Source organism: Sprattus sprattus (genome assembly GCF_963457725.1).
Source record: "Sprattus sprattus genome assembly, chromosome: 2".
In the NCBI taxonomy this organism is placed as follows: domain Eukaryota; kingdom Metazoa; phylum Chordata; class Actinopteri; order Clupeiformes; family Clupeidae; genus Sprattus; species Sprattus sprattus.
Genome location: NC_137921.1, coordinates 60,592,814 through 60,617,260, shown reverse-complemented (window position 1 = coordinate 60,617,260; position 24,447 = coordinate 60,592,814). Strand labels below are relative to the sequence as shown.

Below are 24,447 nucleotides of genomic sequence, written 5' to 3'. Positions count from 1 at the left end.
GAACCATCCTCTGGGTGAATTGTATAACTTTTGCCTCATACTATCCAATTATGTTTGGATGTAACTACATGAATGTATACATGAATTTCCCTCGGGATTAATAAAGTATCCATCTATCTATCTAAACCCTTGCCTGGGATTAAAAGTGTGAATCTATTCAGTTCTGGCTCAGTGTGACAATGCCATTCCTCACCTTTGAAAACAATAGAAGTCTGCACACAGAGCGGAGATCCAATATCTCGTATTTATTTAACATACCAAGCATTATGACGTTGCTAGCATAAAACTCTTACGACTTACAATTGAAATCCATATTGAAAAGCTTCACAACTATAGCCCAATACACTAATGATGTCATCCAGGTCCTGTGGTCAAATTTCATACACAACCTCATTCATGTATGGCCAATCAACAGTACATTTTTTGAGAGACTAATTCATCCAAGGAATTCCAGTATTCCCTTAGGTTCTTGACAGTGCACAGGAGCAGCACCTGGTCAGACACAGGAGAAGCAGGGTCTGGAGGCACTTCACAGTACCCAGAGCCTCCAAGTGAACCCCCCTACAGTGGGCCCGGAAGTAGAGAGAAGAAGGATCTGTTGGCCTGCACTCAAATCCATGACATCAGTTGCACTTCATGCGGCCACTGGCGAAATTGAAACATGAAAAGACTGAGCTAGAAAGGGGCTTGAATGTTTAGAACAACAAGTGTTAATTGTAGTAATTGGCATTACAAATTAGTTCAGACAACGGCATATCTTTAGCCTGCTGACATATTTACTGAACTGTTAAAATCACAACACACATACATGTACATATGTTTATACAGCCCCAGGTACGGGGCACCCAGAGGGTCATACTACATCTCCCCTTTCCCCAAAGTGGTAATAAAGCCTTAAATGAAAATTCACTGGCAGAACTGCCTTAACTGTAGGTCACATATTCTGTTGCAATTATTAAACCTGAACCACAGATATCAGACGGATTAAACATGAACATGTTTAAATTCTAGGTGCTAGATAACAAAATATTTAAGCCACTCTGGGGCTTTCACCTCTCTCCTTGGGTAGGCCCTCTGCATCCTCTCCCCCGCCCCTTCCCCTTCTTCTGGGCCTGCTGCCGGTTCTGTGTCCTCCACAGCCGGTGGTGGGGCTTGTATCTCCGGGAGGGGTCTGAGGTGTGCTTTGTTTCTTCTTACCTTTTCTGAGTCTGTTTCCACTACATAGGAGCGGGGAGTGTCTGCTTTTGTCAGCACAGTGGCAGATTCTTTTGTGTTTGTGATCCAGACTCGTTGACCTGCTTTTAGTTCTGGTCTCACAGTAGCTCTGTGTTTGTGGTTAAAGTCAACTGCCTGTGTGTGTTTCAGCTGTTTGTCCTTGTCTGCAAATACCTTCCTGTTTGGCCATTGAGGTTTGAGTTGAACAGGTGAGACTGGCAATGGTGAGCGCAGTCTCCTGCCCATCAGGAGTTCTGCTGGCGATGGTCCCTGGCAGCTCTTCTTGCCGTGGCCACCCTCTCTTGCACTGTGACATCAGCTGGCTGCAGATGGAATCCTGCTGTTGGTGTTCTGCTATCTGTTGAAGTTTACACTGGGATGCAGGTAAGTTTTCACGTATCATATTGATAAATACCTGCACTTCCCCTTCAAGCTGTGCCTCTTCTTCGGTCAGTGGGCGTCTCTCAGGAGCCCTGGAGAGTGCATCAGCTGTGATGAGCGCCTTTCCTGGCACATAAGTTATATCGTATGTGAACCTCAGCAGTCTGAGGCGGAATCGCTGCACTCTGGGAGGTAAATCATCCAATGCTTTTGTCCCCAACAGGGCCAGTAGTGGTTTATGGTCTGTCTCTATCGTGAATGATAGGCCTATGAGGTATCTACTCAACCTTTCACATGCCCAGGTGACGGCTAACGACTCCTTTTCAACCTGGGCATAACGTTGCTCTGTTTCAGAGAGGCTTCGGGAAATGTATGCGATTGGACGCCACTCCATGTTATCCTGTCTCTGCATAAGGACAGCACCCAGGCCAAAGGATGATGCGTCTGCAGACACTTTTGTTTTGGCTTGTGGCTCTACTGAGCCAACACTGATGCCAGCTCCTTCTTGAGGTTTTCAAATGATGTCTGTTGCCTGTGGGCCCAAGACCACTCATTGTTCTTTGACAGCAAGTCTCTGAGCGGTTTGGTGGTGTCTGCAAATTTAGGCATAAACTTTGCAATGTATGTTACCATTCCCAAGAAACGCCTAACATCTGCTGTATTCTGTGGGATGGGCATGTCTTTGATAGCTCTGATTTTCCCGGGGTCAGGTTCTATGGCTCCCGCACTGATTTTGTGTCCCACAAACAGAACTTCAGGCTGTGCAAAGGTACACTTTTCATTTAGTGTTAGACCCGCCTCCTAGAGACGTGTCAAGACGGCTGTGAGACGTTCATCATGTTGTACCCTATTTTCTCCACATATGAGGATATCATCTGCATGGCATATCACCCCACTCAGCCCCTCTAAGAGCTGGGACATGCATCTCTGAAAATGTTCGGGCCCTGAGTTAATTCCGAAAGGGAGGACATTAAAACAAAATCGGCCAAAGGGGGTGATAAATGTTGTGAGCTCCCTGCTCTCCTGTGCTAAGGGTATTTCCCAAAACCCACAACACCAACGCACCATTCAGCTGGGCTAATGAATGGTCCACTGAGGGTTATATGTGTCTTTCTCTGCACACTCCCTCATTGAATTTGGTAAGGTCAACACAGAGTCTTATCGTACCATTGGGTTTTGGGACCACTACTATTCCTGTCCCCATATGACCCCCATCTTTTCCATTCTTTCCAGCTCATCCTTGACTTTGTCAGTTAAGGGAATTGGTATGCGACGAGGGGTGGACAGAGCATAAGGGGCGGCTTCTTCATTCAGGCGGATTTGGTAATCGGCTTCAAGTCTCCCTAATCCACTGAACACCTTCGGAAACTTCTTTTTGAAGACCTCCCCTGGCTCGTCTTTCTCCCCTTGTTCTTCAACTGCATCCACTCGTGCAATGAGGTGCAGTGCTGTGACTGCTGGTAAGCCCAGCAGTGGCCTGGCTAAGTTGTCAATGACAAACACAGACTGAGTGGTCTTTTTATCTTTACTTTCTAGGTTATTCTGCATCTGTCCTACTACAGGCAGTATCTTGCTATTTGGGCGACATTTCCTACATTCAGCCTCCTTGGCCGGACAGTCTTTCCAACTATGGTATGGCATCCTCCCACATTTATGGCACATCCCTGATGTTCCAGCAGCACTATGTTTTGCTCTTCGTTCTGAATTCCACTCTTTCCTTCGAGCGGGCGAAAGCGCGTGCACTTCATCACTGGGCTCGCTGTGCGTGTGGTTTCCCGAGCCGCGCAGCACCACTTGCTGCAGCTTAACAGTTTCACTTTGTCGTACTAAGTTCGTAGCTGTAGACAGAGTCAATTTCGAATCTAACTGAAGTTTTTCGGACAGTTTAATGTCTCTTATGCCCACTACTATACGGTCACGTATCAGTTCATCTCTGAGGGCTCCAAACTGGCAATATTCCGCCAACTTGTGCACTGCAGTAACAAAGCACTCAGCCGTTTCCCCCAGCTCTTGATTTCGCAGGTTAAACCTGGTCCTCTCGAAAATTAGCTTGTGTTCTCCAATGAAATGATTATTGAAACAGTCTATTACTTTGTTGTAGACAAGCTTGTCCCCTTCTGCTATCGGTGACCATGTAAAATATCCTCTGCCTCATCTCCCATGGAATATATTAATGTGTTCACCTGGAATGCCTCATCCTTTTTTATCTAATCCAGACACTGTTTTGTACCTTTCGAATCGCCGAATCCACCGGGGCCAATTCTGCAGTCAAACTTCTCTGGAAGGCTAATCCGAAACGCTCCTCCGGCGTGAGCTGCAGAAAAAGGTCCTGCGCGTTCTCCCTGTTCAGTGGCGGTTTTAGGCACGGGCGACCCGGGCGATTGCCCGGGGCGGCACTTTTTCAAGTCGCGTGGGGGGCGGCACGACCAAAAAAAGAAAAATTATAATCTGGGCCGCGAACCGGTTTTCAATTATCTATCATATCACTGTGTGGGGAATTGGCAAATTGGCGCCCCTTGCAGCTGTAGGCGCTCCTGCTTGCGCCCCTGCTTGCTAAGAATGTGCCATCTATGTGTGAAAAGGGGGAAAGGAGCGCGGGGGAAAAGTTCAGCTCTGTGTCTCCCAACTGGAACGGACAAGTGGGGGGACGGGGGAATCCACTGTAGGCTATAGTCACACCTCGACTTTCCTGCAAAAAACGCACATTCATAATGTTATAATTACAGGCCTATAATTCCTGCACGTTTTTTGTTTTTCTGAATTGTGTGAAATGGCTTATACAAATAGGTCATACTGAACGATGATGTGTCACCAAGGGCAAGGTGAATTGGTTAAGTCTTAACTTCTGTACAAGTGACAGTTTTGGGGGATGGGGAATTTGTTGATTGTCGAGTGCAAAATAAGCACAGAGATGGATAGGAAAAGGCCAAAGCCGTCAGGTGCCCATTTTCGGAAAAAAAAAAGAAGGAGAGGAGAAACGAGCAAAACATAAAGGTATGCCACTATGTTCTCTCTGTTTGATTACGTTCTCCATGTAATGATGAAGGGCTAATGTTAATTGGTGGTTTAACTCTTGTTAGCCTGCTATTCTGCTGCCTATGATTATACAACAATAAATTGGTTTTAACTCAACAAACACGAGATCTATTTTCGCGATAAGACTGTGCTTTGCAACAAAACTGTTACACGTTCAGTTTTAGGTTCATCATTTAGATTGACGTTGGACCGTGTAATTAGCCAACGGAATGTTCATATCTTCTGTAGGCCATTTGCCACTACAACTCTATTTCGTGACAAAGTATAGTTTACCAGTAATAAGTTGAAGTGTGGCATGCATAGAATTCTAGGCAGTAACCAAGCAGCTAATTGTTCCTCCCTGAAAGATAGGATAATATAGCGTCTAAAGACAGATATTTAGAATGTAGGCAGTCAGGGCATGTAAGGGCATGTTTACTCCCATTGATTGCCTTAAGTGTGTTATTTAAAGTTCTCTAAAATGATTTGTGCCATTGTGCAAAGTTTATCTTTCATTTATTTAGTTATAATAAGGGGATCTCGCCCGGGGCGTATTTCCATGTTGAACCGCCACTGTCCCTGTTCATCGGTCATCTTACTCGATCCGATGCGTTGATTTACGTCCAAATCTGTGTTTTACTTGAAGTCTTGAGTTGCTTATTCTGTCAACTATACTTTCTTGTCAAAGGCTGAGTTTGTTTTAACAATAAAACCAACTGTCACCATGTAGTTATTGGCATTACAAATTAGTTCATACAACGGCATATCTTTAGCCTGCTGGCATATTTACTGAACTGTTTAAAACACACATATACGTTTATACAGCCCCAGGTACGGGGCACCCAGAGGGTCATACTACATTAATGATGGCCCATCCAGATTGAGAGCCTTAACATCTAGGCATACTTGTGAAAATGCAGTGCATTGTTATAAACCTGCAAAGCCACAAGATATTGACCAATGGTCATATGGACATGCAGCATCCACATAAAGCAGGGATGAGCATGAGCTAAGATCACCGCTTGCGCAAAATGTATCAGCTGCACCCATATGATGCTGTTTCAATGTTGTGTACTGTTTTAAACAACATAGAGGCTGACATGGTGAAACAGGCTGTGGATACTGGGCTAGAAGAGAATCAATAGAACCTAGATGATGGCTGGAAGGCACCCCATGAGTGAATTTAAATCACATCAGAAGTCAATCACATGATGTGTGTCATAGGTGTGGGGAAACATGGCCATTGAGGGCAAATGAGTTTTAAAAAAGTTTTTTGAAATTAAAAGATTATCAGAGACAGGACCTTGTGTCTGCAGTCCAGAGAAGGTGAATGTGCTCTCCTCACAACTTCTTATGGCAGCCGAGAGTCAGCAGCTTATGTGCGGCTACTGACAAAAATGATCCAGGTTTGGTGCCATTAACAGATGGAAAGACTACTGCGGTGGGACAGTGGAGAAGGCACAGGATGCTGAGAAGCCATTGATGTCAGAAGTCAGGACAGACATACAGTATAGCTAGAATCAATGGAAGCTACAGGAAGTGCTTTAGCTGATGGAGCTGTAGGTCTGGGGGGGGGGGGGGGGGGGGGGGTGCAGGATGAGTGTTTCCAGAATGTTTTCAACCGGAACACTTACCTGAACATTTGCTCTGATGATGAAATGCAATATGACGAATAGGACCAACTGGAGCATGAACACAAGGTGAATGCCTAACCAGTTGAGCAGGTCAGACAGCCCCAGTGGCAGTTTGTAGTTTGATTATTATCAGACAGGGGACCGAAGAATATCTGTGGTTTTCATATACCTTCAACTCAAATCGCTTTGCTGACATGTATCAGTACTGGAACGGCATCATCTTTAGGATCTTATGCTAACAGTTCATAGGCAAACACCAATAAAAGCTTCACACACTTGTATTGTGTTATAGTAGTAGTGTGTAGTTTTATGTCACACATTTAATGGAAACACCAAAAATGATTTGGGTTTTAATTAGCCTAATTCCAACCTAATTCTACTGTCTCCCACATTTTCAGAGGGGTGGGAAATTGGATGCACATTGAAATGGCCTGTAGGCTACTTATTTTTACTTTGACTTTAAACCCCTGTTTAAAGTTTCTTGAATGAAAAAATGAAGCATAAACGAATCATCAAAGTTCATAAATTCGGCCAACAAAGGGTTACCAATTTCTTAATTAAATAGCAAAAAGAACAAACTAAAGTTACCAATTTTGAATTCATCAAATTCCCCACCACTTATGCAAGGTCATGTTGTTTAGGGCTGCGGTGTTGCAGCTCACGGACATCCTTCGCCCAGACAAATAGCTGCTGAGTAGACAAAACATCTGATTGGTTGCTTGCAACACCCACAGCACATATAAGTTAGTAGGCTAGGAGGCTAACAGCATTTCACGACAGTCAGGTCAGAAGCCTTTCTTTTTAAGCTGTGAAGTGGTCTGCTCTCAGATCAAGTAGCCTTAGCTAGATTGCCGAGGTGCTAAATGAATTGATTAGTTTTGGGTCGAGGAGGCATTTCTAATGGGTAACTGATTTCATCATTTATCAAGAAAAGACATGTGGCCTGTAGGAAATATTTATCAAATGACAAATTATTCTGGATAAAGATCTGGATGCCTACAATTGTCATGGTTGCAGGCGTGCTTTTATAAGACCACACACGCCACAGGAATAATGACAGTGATTTCCGAGATGCCGACATCGGGGAAGGACCAAAATCTGTGTCGGAAGATGAATGCACCCGAATCGTTTCTACAAACGGAGTTAGACCAAGGCGGCATACGTCTACCACTTGATGAGGAACGATCCTTGCCTTTCCGTGAGATTCCTCTGGAAACGAAGCTATACCGTAGACGATTTGTTGTTTTAGCCGTGTTTAGTCTCTATTCCCTTGTTAATGCCTTCCAGTGGATCCAGTATAGCATTATAAGTAACATTTTCAGTTTTTATTATAACGTACCCAGTGACAAAATCGATTGGTTGTCAATTGTGTATATGTTAGCATATGTGCCTCTGATTTTCCCTGCTACATGGATCATGGATAGAAAGGGAATGAGAATTGCGGCTCTCATGGGCGCAGGTCTTAACTGTGTCGGGGCGTGGTTAAAATGCTGTAGTGTTAGACCCGATTTGTTCTCAGTCACAGTGACAGCACAGGTAGTGTGTTCCATAGCGCAGGTGTTTATTCTAGGATTGCCTTCGAGGATTGCGTCATTGTGGTTCGGGCCAAAGGAGGTCTCAACTGCTTGTGCCACTGCTGTGCTCGGAAACCAGGTATGTCCAGATTCGAATACTGCTCAGGCATATTATACAGTGCCTTGCATAAGTATTCACCCCCTTGGATGTTTTTCCCTTTTATTGCTTTTAAAAATCAATCTTGGTCAATATAAGTTGTTTTTTTTGACACAAAAATTCACAAAAAAGCCCTCTTTAATGTCAAAATGAAAACAGATTTCTACACAGTATTGTCAATTAAATAAAAATATGTAATGTAAATAAGTGATTGCATAAGTATTCACCCCCTTTAAGGTGTCTGACCATATTCAACAGAGGTCCAGCCAATTGGTACTATAAGTCTCACAATTAGTGAAATGGCGATCAGTGTGCAGCGAATGTGTCTCAAGTGATTGTAGCAACACATGTGTCTGGAAGGTCCATTCACTTGTCAGTATTCAGTAATCAGTATTCAGTATAAGTCAGGGGAAGGATACAAAAAAATGTCCAAGGCACTAAACATCCCCTGGAATTCTGTTAAATCCATCATCAAGAAATGGAAGGAATATGGCACATGTGTAAATCTGCCTAGAGCAGGCCGTCCTCACAAACTGAGTGACCGTGCAAGAAGGAGACTAGTGAGAAAGGCCACCAAGACACCCAGAGGTTAAATTGGGCCGGGGCTGTCCGGGGCGGAGCCCCGGCACATAAGCGGCCGGGTCTGGAGTTCTGCTGCGCAGCAGCTCCAGCCGATTTTGGCAGCCTGCCTAGTCCATTCACGAGCAATGTTGTCCTACTCATTTACAACCTTTCCATTGCAAATCTATGTTGTTTTAAAACACAATTCTAAATAATGGTAGGGATAGGCTGGCCTAGACATCTGGAGCAAGTTTGAGAAGTAGACATATCGCGCACGAAACTTGCGTAGCAGCTCCTCCTCCCAGATCAGACAACACAACGTCAATCGGTCATCATCAGACATATCGTAGTAGACAGGTGAATGGCGAGGTAAGATAAACAAAATTAAAGGTGCACGGTATTTTGAAAGAGGTCGATCATCACCAATAGGCTAATATCATTAGATATGGGCTTGCATTTTCATTGAGCAGGAAAAATTAACCGTAGACATGCAGGGATAGCCTGCTACTGGTGTGTCAACTCGCAAGAGCTAGTTAAAAAGAACAATGCTGCTCATTCTAAATGATTTAGCAAGTAGTCTATGCGATCTCCGAATCACATTTCTCATTCCTAGCTGGATGAATTTCAAACTTATTTGTATCTATGAATCAGCTCTTAATGTGACCTCATCAAACACACTCAAAATCTGCAGAGTACATATTAAGCAACATATAAAAAATGCTGGAGTTGTTGGCTGCTTGCTTCACTGCTTGTGGATGGTTGCTCATCATCTGAATCTTCCTCCTTTTTTTACTCACAAAAAGTTAGGGATATCTGGCTTTCGGGTGAGTAGTGTATTTTTAGCATTGACCCTGTGAATATTTTTTAAATAAAAAAAATTTGATAAGAGAAAACTAACCTACTAACAAATACTTTCCATTTCCCACCACTTGTTTGTCATGTCATCCATTCATATAGATGTGAATCAATCAATACTAATACAACTTTAACGGTGATGTGTTTTTTGTTTAATTTGGCAACTTATTTACTTTAATCCACGAAAGATTTGTGAAATTTGCCCCTCCGGGTCAGAGCCCCCCCACATAGAAAATCCCTATTTAACCCCTGAAGACACCTATAACTACTCTGAAAGAGTTACAAGCTTCAGCAGCTGAGATGGGAGAAACAACTTTTGCCTGGGTTCTTCACCAATCAAAGCTTTATGGAAGAGAGCTTCTTTTGAAAAGACAAATGTCTTCCACATGCCTTTTGGTGAACTCTAGACGATATTTGGTCCATATTTTTTTCAACAGTGGCTCTCTTCCATAAAGTGAAGAATCCGGGCAAAAGTTGTTGTATGCATAGTCTCTCCAATCTTAGCTTCTGAAGCTTGGAACTCCTTTGTGGGGACGGCCTGCTCTAGCCAGATTTACACATGTGCCATATTCCTTCCCTTTCTTGATGATGGATTTAACAGAATTCCTGGGATGTTTAGTGCCTTGGACATTTTTTTTAATCCTTCCCCTGACTTATACTTTTCAATAACCTTTTCTATGAGTTGCTTGGAGTGATCTTTAGTCTTCATGGTGTAAGGGTAGCCAGGAATACTGATTACTGAATACTGACCAGTGAATGTACCTTCCAGACACAGTTGTCGTTATACTACAATTACTTGAGACACATTCACTGCACACTGATCCCCATTTCACTAATTGTGAGACTTCTAGTACCAATTGGCTGGGCCTCTGTTGAATAAGGTCAGACACCTTAAAGGGGGTGAATACTTATGCAATTTCTTATTTTTCATTATATATTTTTATTTAATTGACAGAACTGTGTAAAAATCTGTTTTCACTTTAACATTGAAGAGGGCATTTTGTGATTTTCTTTGTCAAAAAAGCCAACTTATATTGACCAAGATTGATTTATAAAAGCAATAAAAGGGAAAAACATCCAAGGGGGTGAATACTTATGCAAGGCACTGTATGTCCCGTTGCATGTAGCCTAATTTGATACATTGATAACGCATTTTAATATGTAGCCTATGTTAAATTTTTTCTTCAGCTTGGTACAGCCATTGGCTTCCTTTTGCCTCCTGTTCTCGTACCCAACACCGTAGAGGATAAAGACTTGATGGGATACAACATCAGCCTTATGTTTTATGGGACTGCTATAGTTTCCACAGTGCTGTTTTTAACAGCTGTTGCAGGTAAGTTTCTCATACAGATGTTTAAGATCAGCTGTGGCCTGGTTTATTGCAAACAGCGAGGTTTCAAGCAGTAACACAGAGGTTGTAACTGTTATATAGGCCAGGGAAAGAACTATTTTCTGGGAGAGGGTGCTGTAAATGGGTCTGTGTGTGTGTGTGTGTGGGGCGGGGGGGGGCTGTATGGACCACTTCACCCAATGCACATTATAGATTACTTTATGTATCTGTATCCAAAATGAGCTGTCATACTACGCACGGTTTATAACTCAAATCAAGTATGGTTACCATGCTGCATCTGCATCAAAAGGTCCAACATGCAATACATGATGACTACGTGAGGAGACAAGCTTATCATTTCTGACAATCGGATCACTAGCCGCATCCTTTGTACCCCTACTTCTTTCATCTGAGATATAGACCCGTGGTATATTACATGACAACTGTTTTGTAGTGCATTACTCAGGGCTTGAAGTTAACAGTATGCACAAAAATACCTCATCAAGAAGAAATAATAATTTTTAACAAAACCGCCTGTTTACAATGATTGGCAGTCTGCATTTAATACTTCGTTCTGCAAGACAGCCACAATTGTTACCAAATCAACGGAAAAACTCCAGGATGTAAGGCTTAAACGTGTCTAAACTTTATGGGAGAGAAGAATGCATTAGAGTGGGAAATATTAAGGAAAATACAATTAATCTGACTCCTTGAAATTATTAAATGACCTCCAATATTGTTTTGGTAGTTGGATGTTAGATCTGCAACCTCATCTTGGAATTATTTGTGTACGCAACCTCGTTTTTGAGTTTGATATGGAGAATTACAGAACTTCAGAAATCCCTGAAGGTAATTTGTAAAATATTTCTATCTTTAACTGTAAGAACAAACTGTTGTTCAACTAGAGATCAGTGCTTAAGTTGTTGGTTTAGTCTGACTTTACCTTACTTTCAGTAAGTTATCTCGCTAGTTTAAGACAAACCATGAGTTGGGTTAATCAAAAGGTCAAAACATAAAGTGAATTGAAGTACAGGTTGTTTGCCATTAATGTGTGGAGAACCCCACACTGCCGAGGCTTGTTTGCTCATATCAATGGCTAACCTGACGGATTTTTAAATGGCTCTCACAGCAATTTGATTTATGCGATTTAATTTAGATGAATTAATCACAAACATGTATATTTGATAATTTTTTTGACAGCCCTACTTATAACTAATGGTACCTATGATGAAGGTGATACCTGCAGGACACAGAATCACTTTTTCAAGTTGGATTTGACATTAAATAGATGGGGTTGGTGCTTTGATTGAAGCAATATTAATGAGCTTGGACAGGCTTGCGATGCACATTGAAACGTAGTAGCCGGTGAAGTGCCAAGACCCAGCTCCTTTATGTCGCCTTCATGCAGGGGAGGAGTGGGACACAAAAATCCACCGGGACAATTCTGACTGCACCGGCCCACCACCAGCCCACAACGAGCCCACAACTTGCCCAACCCATCCCCTCCACCTCCCATATATGAACTACACAAACAAAATGTATGGACTTAACGGAAATATGACCACTAGATTTGGTGTTGATGTGTGTGTGACAGACATGAGCAAATTGTGTCCCGTATTGGCTCAAATGTTATGCTAATTCGCAACAATGTGTCCTGTCAACTCACTCGCATTACTAGTTGACGCCAGCTGGTTGTTTCGGAATAAATCTGTATTTGTTGACCATTTAGATGCACTCTCCTCCAGCATCCACCTCTTCTTCATTCTGGCCTTTTCGCCCCCTCCTTTCTCCTTCCTCTTCTTTCCCTCCATCAGGTCCGCTTCACCTGCTCTCTCTCTCTGACAGCCGCTCATTAATCTCCCTACGTTCTCTGGATAAAGGCACAGCCCATTTCCCATGAGGCTTTGCTCCGACCATTCTAGATTCATTTAAGAACAACAAAACAAATTAAATTGCTGGCCAATTTATATTTGTGGTCATGAAAGTTATGTAACGTCTGAATAAAAAGAATTAGATCAAGATAGGAGGCTAAACTAAAATCAGTAGGCTGGATTAATGAGAGTGACTTCGACACACACCATGAGTGAGATGTAGAGAGACAACAAGTGTTATATATATTGGTAAAGAATTTGATCAAGATAGGACGCTAAACAAAAATCAGTAGGCTGGATTAATGAGAGTGACTTCGACACACACCATGAGTGAGATGTAGAGAGACAACAAGTGTTATATTGGTTGGACTACCCTCGGTAACCTGTCGGAGAACTTGGAGATTTTAACGGGAACATGTCTTGATTGACATTAGTTTTAACCGCTCATGAACTTCACACGGCTGCGCAGGGCTGTCTGCAGACTGCTTCTCGTGAACTCATTGGCCGGTCGGCTGACCGGGAAATCTCCCGGTCGTCCCAATGGCCACTCCGCCCCTGCCTTCATGCCTCCACAAAGGCCTTTGTCCTTGTCAATAGAAGGGGGCTCTTTGCACTGCTTGGACTTCCCCAAACTTCTCCAGCCCAAACTTCTCTTCCACAGCAGCAGCACGAAGCAGGGTTGTGTCATCACTCCAACACTCTTTGGCATCCTATTCTACTTGCTCCCATCAACTTCTGTGAAAACCTTGCTCAACTACATACAAAGATCAATGTGCGTCGGATACTGATACGTGAGATGCTTTTTGCAGACAACACACGCAGAGGAATCCTTCAAGAGACTCACTGACTGTTTTGTTCATGCTTGCAGAGACTTTGACCTGACCATCAGTCTCAAGAAGACATCATATCAGCAGCCTCCAGTCCTTCTGTTGCAGTTCATGCAGGTGAATGCTGCGTCTGCCTCAGTTGAGCCCTCCAGTCGTCTGTGCTCCCTCTTTTCTGCTTATTGTCTGTCTCACTTTTCCTCCCCTTACACTTTTGACTTTTGACTTTTGGAAAGTAAAGCGAAACAATTGGAAAGATGAGCCTAGATGAGTCTTCATTTCCTTCCCTTTGATTCCCTTTCCACTGACACACAGCTCTATCTGTTTTTGGGTATGCTGATTACCTGCTTTTGGTTGAACCTGGAAGTGCAAAAAGAGAACTTTGTTTCCTGTAAAGAAATACATCATCATGTTGGGATCAATAGTTGTTTTGATAGTTGACTGTTTTGCCACTTTCTGTCTCTTATAGTGTCACCTTTGCTCGCAAATGCCAATGGCTTTAGAAACATTGTTCCTCATCACCATATCCATTAAGTACAACTATGTGTATTGGCAGGCATCTTTTACCCTCTCACTTTGTGTCTTTCTTCATCTCCTAGTCTAGACTATCTTCACTGTGGGATGCTGCTGTAGTCTCTCCACCCAATCTACTTGTAGTAACCCTCTGCCTACACCTACCCACCCCCACCACACTGTCATACACTTATTCTACCCCATACTCTGTGCTAGCATTTTCCTGCAATGTCAATAATTGTCACCACCGGCATAGTTTTCTGTTCCATTACTCTACTTACCCTTGTAATAGTAACCTATGAGCACACTGTATACCCATTAAGCTGTTCTTCAATACTTAAATGCTCTCTCCCCACCTTATCCACTATACATTTTTTTATGTGTCATGTACATACCATATCTTGTTTGTATGTATTACATGTTAACATTTACCAACTTGATACGTGTATGATTTAATTTGCCATGTCTCTTCTCCCCTTCGCCTTCCTCCCCTTCGGCCACAAACAACCACCCACCCCTCTTACATGTTGCCCCATCTGTGCAATATCATGACAAATTATGACCTGATGTAGCTTATCACCGACCTCTCTTCATTTTCAAACTAAACACTTCAATGACAGAGTTTAGTTTTGTGCAACAATTAATGGACTTCCCAATGTCACGTTGCCATTTCACACTTCCCATGATTACATGCGCCATTATTTACTCTTCTGCAATTTCAATGAACAGCTGTAACTTACTCCTGCATGAGCCCTCTCTCAAGGTGTTCTCTAGGACAAAGCAGACACATCATTGTACAGTATCAAATACTTCTCTGGGGATTATGAGAATTATATTAAATAGAGATGAGAAGTTAATTAACTTATATTCCTCAGTCACTTACTAAACTGAGTCAGGTTTATGAGTCACTTCAGTCAGCATCACCAAGAGTGTAGAAATCCTGTTGATAAGTAAAAAGCCAACTGTGCCAAACCACAAATTAATAACTTCAACGTTCACATGCTACGGCCAGGGTGCTATCTATTAAATAAGTAAACACATTGATGGAAAACCTAATGTTAGTCAGTGTAGTCGCATGGGAGCAGAATGAGACTAATGATGCTTGCTGTGTCTTCGCAGTAATAAAAGACAGACCTCCCCTGCCTCCAAGTCGTGCACAGGCTGTTCTGGTAAATAGCCTGCCAACCAACGACACCTACAGACAGTCTATTATCAACCTTTTCAAGAACAAGTCTTTCATTCTACTGGTTATCAGCTATGGTGAGTTTTTTTTTTTTTTAATTGCCGCCACATGAAAAGGATTAGTTTGAGTCAGTGGCATACCATGTTATTTAACCTGTATGGTCCCAAGTGTATCAGACCAACAGGTGTCACTGCCTCTTCCCAGTCTCTGGTATTAGCACTATACAGTCATTACTGTGTTTTTGAATTTGTCTTGCAGGAGTATTAGTTGAGTAGAGTATTACTAATTGGTGTTACAATTTCTCTGTCTACAAAAGTCCATTTAAATATGTCTTCTGAGTAAATGCGTCCAGCAGTGTTAATACAACCAATTGGATGCTTTTTTTAATACAACCACTTTTCTTTAGGGATTATGACAGGATCTTTTTACTCGGTTTCCACACTGCTCAATCAGATTATCATATTCTATTTCAAGGTAGGTTTATACTGGTACACTGGTACATACACCTTGATGCTGGACACGCATTGGGAATGATGCACACACATATGTTCTGCTTACATACCACTGATTCATACACTAATGCATCTCTGCCTGAGGTCTCTATTGGAGCAAATTAATTTAGTCTTTTGTCTGCATTTTGCGGTTAGTGAGCACTTGATAGCAAGAAGGATGGCGCTATTTGGATATAACTAACCTCTTCCTTCACACCAACCATGATTAGATGAGCCTAGTTGTATTGAGAATTAAAAAGAAGGAAGTCGAATGTTGAATGGTGAAAGGGTAATTTCTGGATCTTTGTTGATTGACCGGAGAGGGGAAAGAGCTTCAAAAGAAGTATCTGCATTTACTGTACATTTACTCTATGTCTAGGCTAAATCATGCATAAGTACAACTCCACAAAACAGTAAGTATATTGAGTAGTATAAGTATAAGCTTGTAGTATGAGCTTGAGTAGTTTGTATTGTGACTGTATCAACACCACTGTGTACCTAATTGTCAGCAACGCAAATTATATGTCATCCAATTCTCTATACTCCACCAGTACGACTGGACTAAGATAGGGGCATAGTGTAATTTTTGTAATTTACAAAATAAAATAATTTCATGATCACTATTTTTACTTATGCCTTTTCAAAACATATTTAAGTATATTGCTACACATCCATAATCTGGAGCTGTGGCATATGAACCACAACAAATGAATAATGATCAACAACAACAACAAGAAAAAATAAAAAGAATAGTTTCAGAAACATGCATTTTTATGGTCATACAATCTTAATTCCTAATTGTGCTCACTTTGATTCTGCCTCTTGTGCTTTTGCCCCAACAGAGCCCTCTCCAAGACCCCTCACATACAAGCATGCATTGGGGATTGTGTGGGGCTTCTCATGCTGCTTCTCAGTGTCATGTCATATGCTTTGTACTCTCACTAACTCTCTCAATGTTTGCTACCAGAATGAAGAGATGAATGCTGGTAGGATTGGACTAACCCTGGTTTTGGCTGGGATGGTGGGCTCAGTCATTTGTGGGGTTTGGCTGGATTACACTAAAACATATAAGTATGTGAATTTAACTATGATTAACTGTGAGTGTGTATTACATTTGAAGTGTACTGTGCACTATGAAATATGTTTTAAAATTCTTGCCAGATTCCACGTTTTTTTTTTTTTTCTATAGTTTCTAAGGGGTTGTCATTTAATGACCATCAAATGTATATCCAATTCATTGAACTCCCTTCATGATGTAGGGTAGTGTGCTTTTCACATCTATCTGTCTAGAATAATCGGCCTATATTTTGGGTATAGGATAGCATTGGTAGGTTTGCTGTGTTGGGGGTTAAACTTTCATTTTAAATGGCATCTCATCAAATGAAAAAAAGTGATTTTAATGTAGATTACCTTGATGTTGCATTCCAACACTTGAACTGAGTCAGTGTCAGTGTCAGAGTCATGGATATTCTAAAACATAGATGGTAATTCTAAGATTATTTCGATGCAGCTCCAATGGCCAGGTTTAGTCTGTGTACCAAGTACATGTGTCAGTTAGTCATCAGTTTGTCCATGCAAATTCCACATTTAACTGATTTACATTTTTGTTACCGTCTTCTGCACGGTCACCGTCACCATCACAGAAATCATAGGGCCCTTGTGTCTTATGCTGTTTAGTAAATGCAGTAGTAATTATGAAAAATGCACAATGACCCACAACTATTAAAATGGTTACTAACTGCATGTTGCAAAGATATTGTATGTATCCGAAACCTATAGCTATTTTGTTTTTTTGCTCCTTAGAATGACCACATTGATTGTCTACATCCTGTCCTTCATTGGAATGCTAATGTTTACATTTACACTGGGCACGGGATATCTATGGGTGGTGTTTTTCACTGCAGGAGTTCTAGGGTAAGTAGGGTATAGTGATGATTCAATTTGATGTATATTGTGTGTGTGTATGTGTATATTAATATGTATATATTTTGGTGTGTGTGTGTGTGTGAATATACATTTTTATATATATAGAAGAATATATATATAAATTTATATTAGGGCTGTCAAAGTTAACATGTTAATCTATGAGATTATTGTGGCCAAGATTAATGCGATAAAATATTTTAACGCAGTTAACGCAACTTTGTTTCCTTCCGGCGTGCGTTGACCCCTGGGATGAAACCGCTGTGTGCCTGCAGTGAGTAGATAGAAGAGACTGAGCCGGTAGTTTGAGAGCTAAGGGATTGTCGGGCGAAGAGGCAAAATGACAGAACAATCGGCAAAACGAAAGTTGTATGTAGCATTTGTCAAGCTGAATTTAGCTATCACAGAAGAAGCTCGTCTTTAAATTATCACCTTAATGCAAAGCACCAGACAGAAAGCAGTCCCAGGTTAGATGGTCGCCAACCCACACTCCACGACTTCTCTAGGAAAACAAATAGACCAGTTTGTGAAAAGGTTACCAACGCTTAAGCAGGTTGGGTTGCCGGTGACTGTCGGGTCATCAACAAAGTTGAAGACAGTGGGCTGATTTAGGTGATTGAAATTGCTTCATTTACATTTACATTTACATTTAGTCATTTAGCCGACACTTTTGTCCAAAGCGACGTACAAGGGAGAGAACAATCAAGCTAAGAGCAATAGAACCTGGTGTAACAATAAATACTGCTTTTTTTTTCAAAAAATAGAAAACGACATAGAAAGAAAAGGAAAAAGAAGTGCGGGACTCTTACTGCTTAAGTGCAAGTTAAGCCAAGGTGCCAGTTAGGAAGGGAGGTGTTCTCTGAAGAGTTGGGTCTTCAAGAGCTTCTTGAAGGTAGAGAGGGATGCCCCTGCTCTGGTAGTGCTAGACAGGTCGTTCCACCAACGTGGAACTACAACTGAGAATAGTCTGGATTGCCATGCTTGCACAGGGGGCAGTGCCAGACGACGTTCACTGGATGAACGCAGTGTCCTGGGTGTTACATTTGCCCTTACAAGAGCATTTAGGTAGGTGGGAGCAGAATCAGTAAGCACTTTGTAGGCAAGCATAAGTGACTTGAACTAAATGCGGGCAGCTACCGGCAGCCAGTGGAGCTCAATGAGTAGCGGGGTGACATGTGCCCTCTTTGGTTGGTTGAACACCAGACGCGCGGCCGCGTTCTGGATCATCTGTAGTGGTTTTACCGCGCAAGCCGGCAGGCCCGTTAGGAGGGCGTTGCAGTAGTCAAGCTTCACGGGACAATTCTTACAATTTACTGTCGAGGGGCACCATTGTGTCTCACATACATTCCACAAACATTCTTTGGAGGGCGTTGCAGTAGTCAAGCTTCACGGGAAAATTCTTACAATTTACTGTCGAGGGGCACCATTGTGTCTCACATACATTCCTTGTATGTAGCGAGAGAGCACGAAAAAAAAAACATTAAACAACAGTGTCTAAAATACACGCTGTCTGAAGTGATTACTCGTTTATTTATAAGAGTTAGTCTTTAGAAGAAAAACTAACTTTTAATCGCGAATAATCTAGATTAACGAATTTCAAAATGTGAGATTAATTATTTTTTATTTTTTTATCTATTGACAGCACTTATATATTTATAGTTTTGTGTGTGTATATATTTAACATGATGAGTCATTGACTGATCTCACCATCTTCTTTTCCAAAGATTTTTCATGACAGGATATTTGCCGATTGGATTTGAGTTTGGGGTTGAGATCACATACCCAGAATCAGAGGCAACATCATCTGGTCTTCTAAATGCATTTGCCCAAGTCAGTATGTTGTAAATTAACATTTCTATGCTGTAGCCGTCCTAAACGATGATCAGTTGAAAATGATCAGTTGAGCATTCAATGCCACATAAGACTGTAGAAAGAATTATGTTTTTAAGTATGATCCACACTGTCAGTTATTTCTATGCTATACAGTGGGGCCAAAAAATCTGAGAAAAAAAAAAACTGTGAAATTTAAGATTCGGCACAATGTCTAGGCCTCAAACCTAAGCACATTTGTAGCATTGAGTTAATATTTTACCAACAGTCAGATCTTCTTGAATGTATCCCTTCCATTAAATCATGTGACGTTCATGGATATCTACTAGAATTATTAGAATACTGTATGCAAACACACTACACACAATACTTCTTTCCTACAAATTTCATTTTTTATGTCTCATCAAATAATACTTCCAATGTCTAAATATAATGAAATTTGCAACACACATCTGATTGTTTGATGACTGGTAATGGAACACAGGTGCTAGGGCCTCAACACACATCTGATTGTTTGATGACTGGTAATGGAACACAGGTGCTAGGGCCTCAACACACATCTGATTGTTTGATGACTGGTAATGGAACACAGGTGCTAGGGCCCTTTAGCGCCGCCTGCTTGTTTGTTTAATCTAATCCAACACAGACACAAAAGAAACACACGAACACGCATGCAAACAGAAAACACAGAATACTAAAATTAAATATAAAGAAACAAAATAAATAAAAAGAAAAATGGCACAGATAATAGAACACCCAGGGAATGTAAGTAGCAAAGTGCTCTGGCACAGTGTGTATTGGGAAAATAAGATTTTCCCTGGTAAAGCTTTAACCATAAATTCATCTAAGAACACTAACCCTCCTGGATGTTATGTTAACCGGAAGGGAGCTCTTCTTGACGAAATGATCAATACACAAGTAAACTTGAACATATTATAACTGTTGAACTGTTAGTCATAATTATGACATATTCTTACACAGTCCAAAGCTACATGTGCTTACGTATGTGCTTATTTTGTAGTTTCAGAAAAAATACAAATATGACATGACTTGAATTCTATTGTGTAGCTGCCCAGGTGCCAGATTTAAAGAAATACTTGACTTTTGGAAGCAGTGATTACATTTGCTTTAAACTATGAGAAATATCACAGCATGTCACAGTCAAGCGCCTTATTCTGCCTTCCAACTCCAGAGGCTTACCTGGGTTAAATACATGTTTCTATAAATGCTTGGCATTATATGATAACCCAAAGCAAATATCATTCTATGTGGAGCGTTTTTTCAGTGGGGGGTATACCAAGTTGAAAGTTTTGAAGCACTCTGAGAGTGCCATCTCTATTCTGTGTGTTTGTCTCAGGAGAATGTTTTAAAGCGTACTTGACTCAAATATGACATCTATTGTACCCAAAGTATTGTCTCCTTTTGTCCTCAGATATTTGGGATCCTTTTTACCCTTATTCAGGGAAGACTCAGCACAACCTACAGTCCTCTGGTTGGAAACATCTTCCTGTGTGTTTGGATTTTTGTTGGCATCATTCTAACAGGTAACATTTAACCTAGTATTCAATAATTGTCACACAGTGGTTTTCCAGAAAGCCATTTGCAAGCAAAAATTGTTTAGTTTTTTGGAATTGTTATTATTATTATAATTATTTATGGATGTTTATACTGATGTGTAATGTTTCTTTTCTTATGTTTTGTAAGTCACTTTTGGCAAGTCTGCTAAATACTTTAACCATTAACACAGTGGACAAGCTCCTTAGACTTGTTTAAAGTTGCAGTGGTATACAAATAAAAGCAGTAAACATAAGTAGGATAGAATTAGAAGCATATAATAAATAGTAAAAGTAATCTACATATTTAAACATAATTAACAAAGAATTGCATAGGGCTATAGCCTATAGAATGATATTATGCTTTTATAACTTTTAGGGACCACAACAGAAATACGTAGGCCTGGGGGGGAATACCTCCCTGAAATGACTTTTTTCAGGTTGGGATGTCTGGTTACGTAGCAGTGTGGAGCAAGATAGCTGCTAGTAACGTTATTGTTCAAGGGATGTGTGTGCATGTTACTGAAAGACTGAATCCTCACAATTTTGAGAACCAACGTCTATTGAAGTTGAACAGGACATTTTAAGTTTTCAGTAATGACTGGGTTGTTACTTTCTGTGCTGCTTTAGTATTGCATATTGTGTTAAAATTGTGTTAAAATCAGCCCATGTTTATAAGTTTGCTCATTTTAGTCTGAATAAACTTCATAATTCTCAAAATTCTTTTTTGTTATTAACAGCATTTACTTGTACTTTTACTTTCAATACTGAAGTACATTTAATATCAGAAAATTACTTTTGATACTTAAGTACAGTAAAGATCAGATACTTCAATACTTTTACTCAAGTAGTATTTTAAAAGGAGACTTTTACTTTTACTTGAGTAATTTTCCAGTAAGGTATCTGTACTTTTACTCAAGTATGGCTTTTGGGTACTTTATACACCACTGATAATTAGCACCGCTTGTGTCGTCGTATTTTATTTCGTATTACTATATTTTTCACAGAAAAAAAGTTTTGTTTCCAATGATTGTTGGGGGGGACAACTTTATGGTAGGGGGGGACACGTCCCCCTTGTCCCCCCCGGGATCTCTGCCTATGGGCTGAGTTACTGTGCGTGTTTGCAACTACTAGGCGAAAAGAAAATGTGTATAGGAGGCACCCGAGTATTAACCACAGGGCTGCAGAAGCTTTACATTTTTGGTTAGTCATAACAAAATGTTACGTCTTCCTAAAAAAAGTGCAGCACTCACATTTTGTTATAATTTATTACAATAATGAATTTAGGTTGTTCATTGCAAAATATATCACGTTATAAGAAAGATAAGCTTTTTGCTCAATTCTTTTTTAAAGGGTTCAAAGGATTTTATGAAATGAGATATTTAATTGTTTTACATTACACTGTATTGAAATGCTCAATATAATAATAATAATACACTTTATTGACTAGTTGTTGATCCAATCGTATATAGATATTGTGCATGCAGTTGATTATTATAAGAATGTGTCTTTTTTTCCAATTCCAGCCTTAATCAAATCTGAACTGAAAAGACACAATGTGAATATTTGCAGTGGGCACTTAACTCATCAACCAGTAAGTCCTCCTTCCCAACCACATGACACTAGAATAAGATGAAGAAGGTGGGGAACTCTCTGGATCTGTGAATAATAGATGAAAGATTTTTTTAAAACATGTACGCACCTTTCTGAGTTATATACAGATAAAGGGTATAGACCTGGGTCTGGATTTACCCTTCAATACTCCAGAGAACCACTTTCTTGTAGGATATGTCACAAGTTTTGAATTATAACAGGAACCCTCCAATAAATATACTGGAAATGTAATGACAACCTAACGGAATCTGTTTTATATATATATATATATATATATATATATATATATATATATATACGTAATGAAATGACTGAAAGGTAATCACATTGTCATTATAATCTGTCAACAACCTGCATGTATATTTCTGTGTTCTTTCAAGGTGCCCAGTGAATGTCCATCTGACAAAGCCTCCAGCAGCATCAAACTCGATTGTCCTCCAGCACTTCTCCATGAGACGTCACTATAATTGTCCTTATATTCGAGTGCTCTAAACACTCTTTTTGCTGTATATTGTCTCTAGCAGACATTTACTCTGAGACAGTGAAATATATTTGTTTACACATTAAACAAGCTTTATTCTCTACATGTTGTAAATCTGTATCCCCTAAAAAAATAAACACACAATACTACACAAAAATTTGTTTTATTTAGAAGTGCTTATTTAGGTTGGAGACTAATCAAAAAACACCCTAACTTTTCAATCCGAATTCTTGTACCAGACCAAAATGTCACACATTCATCTGATTATGTCATTAAATGCAGCCACTCTCTTACATATGTTACCATTCTGTTTTACTATCAATGCTTTGATTAGCATTTTTATATATACAGGATCAACAGTACAGCAACTGTTCTTTACTGTGGTCTGTATGAAACCATGTCTGAAATATACATTCTCTGCAATAAATGTGCAAATGCATTTAATGTGGTTTGTTACTAAAAATTGAAGAGATGCACCTGGCACAGACCGCCAGGGCAGTGGGAGTGGCAGAGACAGCCACCAGTATTTTCTCTGCCTTCTTCCTGGCCATGGATGTCTTCTTCATCGCCATGGATGCCAAGGGGATCCACCACATCCGACAGGGAAGGGCAGAGAGGGCCACGGCATAAGACCCAAGCCAGCTGAAGATGCTTGAGGACGCTGGTGCCACTGGGGATATGATGGAGCTACGAGAACTTGACTCCTTGACTGAGCTGCTCCCTGGTGCAGCAGAGGAGGTGAAGTCGGAGACCATGACGTTTGTACAGCAGCCAACAGGACAACCTGGACGAGCTGAGCGACGTCATCACCTTCCTCCGAAGAGTTGAGGCCTACTGCCTCTAAGCCAACCTAAACATGGTGGAACTTTTTGATACAGGGCATTTATGTACCCAGTTTTTCACACATAGGAATATGGTCCCCCTTACTGTTGAGGGTAATCTCTCTCAGTTAACTTCTTGGGTTTGCTCCACTCAACTGAGGACTTTTAACACGTGCATTGTCCTTTATGTTTTAACTGAAGAAAAATGTTAAAAGTTCTCATTGCAGCTACGCACCAGTCGGCTAACAACTGATTAGAACTGTCACTGTGCAATGTTTAAAAATGTAAATTTTAGGGGATTGTATACGCTCAAAGTTTGACAATTAACCTCTTTGAGTTTTATTAAATCATTAACCTAGACAGTCAGGGATACAGCCTGATCAAGAAGTATTTTATGATTTATGATTTCAGCTGGTAAAATTTAAGCTGCACTTATTATATGATATCATTCTTGTCTTTACCGGAAAATGTTGTGTTAGGGTCATATAATGAATTATTTCCTTGTCTCTCAGTATCTCAGTGTAATGCTTAGCATCTTATCAGACGTCCTACCCTGCTGTGCCGTGTCGGTTCACCCTGTGGAATATGACAGTGCAGGAATGAGAGGAGCTATGTTTATAACCTTTGACCCCAATGTGTTAGAGGGTGATGGTATGATGTCTGATGCACTTCAATTCAATT

At 40.7% G+C, this 24,447-nt stretch overlaps 1 protein-coding gene across 1 annotated transcript; it reads left to right on the top strand.

Moving 5' to 3' along the window:
- Positions 1-7,316: 7,316 nt before the first annotated feature.
- flvcr1 (FLVCR choline and heme transporter 1) lies at positions 7,317-22,931 on the top strand (the record flags this gene model as incomplete). The annotated part of the gene is made up of 10 exons (XM_080858270.1): positions 7,317-7,898; positions 10,521-10,665; positions 14,990-15,130; positions 15,460-15,527; positions 16,512-16,615; positions 17,348-17,458; positions 19,192-19,297; positions 20,730-20,841; positions 22,377-22,444; positions 22,845-22,931. 10 exons carry the CDS (start codon positions 7,317-7,319, stop codon positions 22,929-22,931), a joined length of 1,524 nt encoding a protein of 507 aa, XP_080714396.1.
- Positions 22,932-24,447: the final 1,516 nt, after the last annotated feature.